The sequence below is a fragment of the Nanorana parkeri genome, unplaced genomic scaffold (assembly GCF_000935625.1).
Source record: "Nanorana parkeri isolate BGI_ZX_2015 unplaced genomic scaffold, ASM93562v1 scaffold1267, whole genome shotgun sequence".
In the NCBI taxonomy this organism is placed as follows: domain Eukaryota; kingdom Metazoa; phylum Chordata; class Amphibia; order Anura; family Dicroglossidae; genus Nanorana; species Nanorana parkeri.
The window spans coordinates 224,020-229,432 of NW_017307535.1; the positions used below are offsets into that span (position 1 = coordinate 224,020).

A 5,413-nucleotide genomic window follows, 5' to 3' on the forward strand; every position below is an offset into this window, starting at 1 on the left:
CTCTCCTCTCGCTCTCTACCCCCCCTCTCCTCTCGCTCTCTCTCTGTCCCCTTCTATTCCCCCCTCTTTGCCCTGGAAGATATTCAGTAAACCCTCTGAGCTATCTGACCTCTGTCTCTTTTCTCTTGTAGATGGTCAGCCTCCTGCTGATCGGGGTGGCAGCATGGGGAATCGGATTTGGACTCATTTCCAGCCTCCGAGTGGTTGGCGTTGCCGTGGTTGTCGGAATCCTCCTGTTCCTAATTGCCCTCGTCGGTCTAATCGGGGCAATTAAACATCACCAGGTGTTGCTGTTCTTTGTATCCTTTTATTGGCCTGTAAACTTTGCTCCAGCTAGACAACTCTTTTCTGTTGTTATATAAAATGTATCATGATTATCAAATTGTCATTCACGCCAAGATTTGTATTACTCCTCTGCTGCATTAAAGCTCCCTAAATGACAGTAAATGGGAGGAATAGCCGACACGGACACTGAAATGGGAACGAGTCGTGAAATATGACTTTCCTCCATCTGATTTTTTTTTATTTTAAATGAAAAAAAAAGATATTGAGCTCGACTATTGCGGTTACACACAATGCAGTTTGACCACGTGAACCACATTGACAGTGTGGTATGAGAAACTATCGGCTTATGAATGCTGCAACTCAGTCAGAATTTATTGCCCAGAGCACAGAATTTGTAATTACCCAGGTACCCAATACCCAGTTATTAGCTTGTAAATGTAGCAGTAACATCACTGTGCTTGCACATAGCTCGTGCAGTGTGCAGAGCTGTGGGAGGGACTTATCAGGCCCCACCCACTACAGCCTGCCTGCAGAAAACTACAGGAGGGGGCAGAGACCAGACCAGTCTCCCTGAACAAGGAGAGAGAGCAGCAGTGAGCGGTCTTGTCTCCTCCCCCTTCTGTAATAAAAACCAGTCACTGCTGCGCTCTCTCCTTGTGCAGGGTTACTGGTCTTGTCTCCTCCCCTCCTATAATAAAAACCAGTCACCCTGCACAAGGAGAGAGCGCAGCAGTGACCGGTCTTTATTACAGGAGGGGATGGAGACAAGACCAGTCACCCTGCACAAGGAGAGAGAGCAGCCGTGACCGGTCTTTATTACAGCAACTTGGAAGCTCCAAGTTTCACACTGGATTACTGCACAGATCTGAAATACACACAGCTCACCATGATTCAAGGAAGAATTGTACTTAGACAATATTTGCTAATCCCGGAGTTCAGCATGAAATGCAGGTCAAACTAGAGCATTACCAGAGGGTACCTATCTTGGGCAGATAGAGCAATCGTTTTTTGAAAATAATTAGGGCTGCAACAACTAATCGACATAATCGATTACAATCGATTATTGAAAAAGTTGTCAACTTTTTCAATAATCGATTAATCGGCTTCCGATCAGTTGGCCCTGTTCACGGCTCCACACACGCTGCGCGCCGCACCACCTCCTCAACTCACGCTCACCGCTGCCAGACCCGCCCGCCCGCATCCACGCTATGATTAACCGATTACCGATTAATCGAACTTAATAATCGGCTAACTAATCGATTTTGAAAATAATCGTTGGCTGCAGCTCTAAAAATAATGGAAATAACGGGTCCATTGTCTGCACCTTTTGGAAGTGTTGTATTATGTCCAGTGTGCACACCAATGGCAGCTTACATTTCTGATCTGACAGGTGCCCTTTAGAACCTCCATCAGGTCACCTTGTGGTGGGGATAGACCGATCCCAGAGATGCACTAAGAAGTGAAAGTAACTTGTTAACAGTGTATACAGTGTTGATGGCAGAGCATGTTGTGGCAAGCCCCGGGGCGTCTGTCGGAGAGGTGTGACTCTGAGTCACAATGCCGCACGATGTTTGATTACAGGGAGCAGCTGCCGGTTCTTTACTTAACGCACATAATCTGATGATAATTGACTGCAGTGGATTTGCTTGGCTACAAATATAATCCAGCGGCCCAATAGGTGACCATTACCTTTTAAATGCTTCAGTTCTCTGGACCAACATACGGCAGCGAGCTAGAGGTTTTGGGGTATTGATCCTTACTGCCTCTTACCAATGGCCAGGCTGACAACCCTACTTCTTATAGGAAGGCAGCAGCTTGGCATTCTCACCCTGACACCAAAAAGGCATGTTCAACCAGGCAAGAAACTTTGTCACAAAAAATCGATATAAGAAAAATGTATACAGTAAGACATGATGGCAAACATGGAAAAACAGATTTTGGGTCTACACTTGTGCATCCTTTTTTTTTTTAACCTGTGTAACCCAAAGGAACCCCTTAAATTTTCATCTTGGGGAACCCCTTACTAAAAAGCAATTCATTGGCGGTCATTGGGGAAAATGTCCCATACATTTGTGGTCAGCAGGAAACAGCCTGGGCTTGGTGGGAATCCAATTCACATGAGTTTGATCAGGTCCACTGAAAACTGTGACCGCCTCCTCCGGACCCAATCGGAGGTGGCATTTGCGGTGGGGGTGTTCCCAGGGCCGGATTTACTCTCTCTGCTGCCCCAAAGCCAGGTTCCTCAATGTGCCCCCCTACCTGCCAAACCCCCACCACCCCTCTATGGAGATTGACAGACCTGCAGGCTGCATACAAGTAATCTTGGCGACTTCACCGGGATCACAAAACAAGTGGCGGCTTCCCCGCTGTACATTTAGCTCTGCTTTGCCCAAAGCAGGGCTAAATGTAGAAAACTACCCGCCCAGCGCCCCGAGCTGCATGTTCCGGGCATCGGGAGATAGGAATTCCACACCCCTGATGCCCCTCTACTCCCTGCTGCCCCAATGCCGGGCCTTGTTTGGCCTTGTGGGAAATGCGGCCCTCGGTATTCCCAGCCCTTTGGTGACTTATACCTGAGGGACGGGGAATTAACCTGTCTGCAACTGATTGGGCCGGGAGGAGGGGGTGGCAGTCACAGTTTTAAGTGGACTTGGGCAAACTCAGACGAACTGGGTTCACACCAAATCCAGCCTTATCACTAGTGGTCAGTAAGAAGAATGCTTCCATAATGGTGGTCACAATAGCACCCTCAAAGACAGCTAAGAAGATCATTAGTGTCATGCTGCTGGTCTTGATGTTGGCCCTGAAACTCTGCAGGCACCATTAAATGGGAGGTCATTCAGCCACAGCTCAAGGAAGCCCTAGCAAACTTTGGAGGAACCCTAAGGTTCCATGGAACTCTGGTTGAGAATGGCTGACTTGAAGGGATGAAGACTCCTTATTGAGGTCTGGACACCCAGGGCCCAGGTGATAGAGATTTGTCTTCATCTTTACCTCCTAGTCTCCTTCTGAGGCTCATCAAATCCCCTCTAGATAAAGTCTGTGGTCCAATTTTGTGGACTTTTGTGATGCACTGAGGACGTCCCAGGCAGTTGGTCCACCCCTGCATGTGAAATATTGTTGTGGATAATTTCCCATGAACGTGTTCACCTGCTTATGGGTCTTCTGAATGATAAATTGCTTTTAAGTGATTCAGCAAATTCTCATGCGCGGAAACAGTTGTTATACATACATGGCAGGTTAAAAAGTTTAAAAAGTATTTATTGTTCTGTCGCAAATGTCACCTTTTGCAAAGGACAAAGCTATTGAGACCCACCAGACTGTATGGACAGTATGTCCACTTGTTGACTCAACAAGATCCACAGACAGATCTATTTCAGCACATACATGGGATTTTATGGGGCTTTTCTCGTGTGGGGAAAAATACATTAATTTCCTAAAGCCTCCTTATTGATATCAGACGGGCAGCTTTGCCGCTGGCAATTTGTCCCAAGATTCATCAGCGTTCAGGCCAGTGACAAATTGACACCTCAATGCCTCAGCTAGAAAGGGAACAATTCCATAAGGACACACGGGCAGCTCCTAAGCCAATCTGACGCTGTTGATTTTGAAGCTAGCACCAACATTTCCCATTGCCCGTCCTAATGTACTACTCAATCTGTTTCCGGAACATCCTTAATATTTTGTCTTCAGTACATGATCGTTCTTTTCTTGGTGTTTGTTGTCCAGTTCTCTGTCTCCTGCGCTTCGTTGGCATTAAACCAAGATCAGCAGGTATGGTTCACTTTTATATATATTTTTAATTTGAAATAAATGTATTGGGGATGCACACCGTTATTTCTGTATCGAGTAAGAGTACTGATATTTTTATTTTTTTGGTACATACTAATACCGAAAGTCGGGCCAATCAGGAAGCCGGGAAGCTTCTAATGACTCACCGCCCGGTCTCCTGATTGGTCGGGAAGCTGGTTAATCAGGAAGCCAGGCAGCGAGTCATTACCCACCCCCTGGCTTCCTGATTAGCCAGAAAGCTGGCTCCATGGCCAATCAGGAAGCCGGGAAGCTTCTAATGACTCACCGCCCGGTCTCCTGATTGGTCGGGAAGCTGGTTAATCAGGAAGCCAGGCAGCGAGTCATTACCCACCCCCTGGCTTCCTGATTAGCCAGAAAGCTGGCTCCATGGCCAATCAGGAAGCCGGGGCGGTGTGTAATGACTCGCCTCCTGATTGGTCAGGAAGCTGGGCAGCGAGTCATTACACGCCGCCCAGCTTTCTGATTACCCGTGAAGCCAGCTCCATGCTCACTCGTCACTGGGTGACAAAGTATGGATTTGGCTTTCTGGCCAAACAGGAAGCCTGGGGTGGGTAATGACTGGCCCCCTGATTAGCTGGGAAGCCGGCTCCATGCTCAATTGTCACTTGGTGATGAGGGAGCATGGAGCATACTTCCTGGCCAATCAGGAAGCCGGGGGGCTTTTAAGGACTCACCGCCGAGCCTCCTGATTGGTCGGGAAGCTGGTTAATCAGAAAGCCAGGCAGCAAGTCTTTACCTACCCCCTGGCTTCCGGATTAGCCAGAAAGCTGGCTCCATGGCCAATCAGGAAGCGGGGGGCGGTGTGTAATGACTCGCCTCCCGTCCTCCTGAATGGTCGGGAAGCTGGCCAATCAGGAAGCTGGGCAGCGAGTCATTACACGCTGGCCAGCTACCTGATTACCCAGGAAGCCAGCTCCATGCTCCCTTGTCACTGGGCGACGAAGTATGGATTTGGCTTTCTGGCCAATCAGGAAACCGGGGGGTGGGTAATGACTCGCTGCCCAGCTTCCTGATACCGGAAGTTCCGATATCGGGATAAGTATCGGGACCATTGCTATTGGTACATCCCTAAAATGTACATTTGCCTTCCCATTTTTGCTTGTGATTTCAGTAACAAGAACACTAAACTCCAAGCAAACCACTGAACACACAGATAAAATACATATGAGAGCGGTCATACATGTCAAAGGAGTTTTATTTCTGTGCATACAGCCTTTGAAATTTACACAGCTCTGCCACACAGCACAGTCCTGTCTAGCTGCACAGTAGACACTGTCGCTGCATTTCAGTAACATATACAGCTCTTGTCCCCCCC

General features: G+C 48.1%; 1 protein-coding gene across 1 annotated transcript in view; it reads left to right on the forward strand.

Annotated features, from left to right (window-relative positions):
• The window catches only part of TSPAN13 (tetraspanin 13), a 52,752-nt gene that overhangs the window by 43,068 nt on the left and 4,271 nt on the right, over positions 1 to 5,413 (forward strand). The window contains exons 5-6 of the mRNA XM_018568964.1: positions 132 to 299; positions 3,979 to 4,059. Coding sequence (XP_018424466.1) covers positions 132 to 299; positions 3,979 to 4,059 — 249 coding nt within the window. The remainder of the gene's footprint in view (positions 1 to 131; positions 300 to 3,978; positions 4,060 to 5,413) is intronic.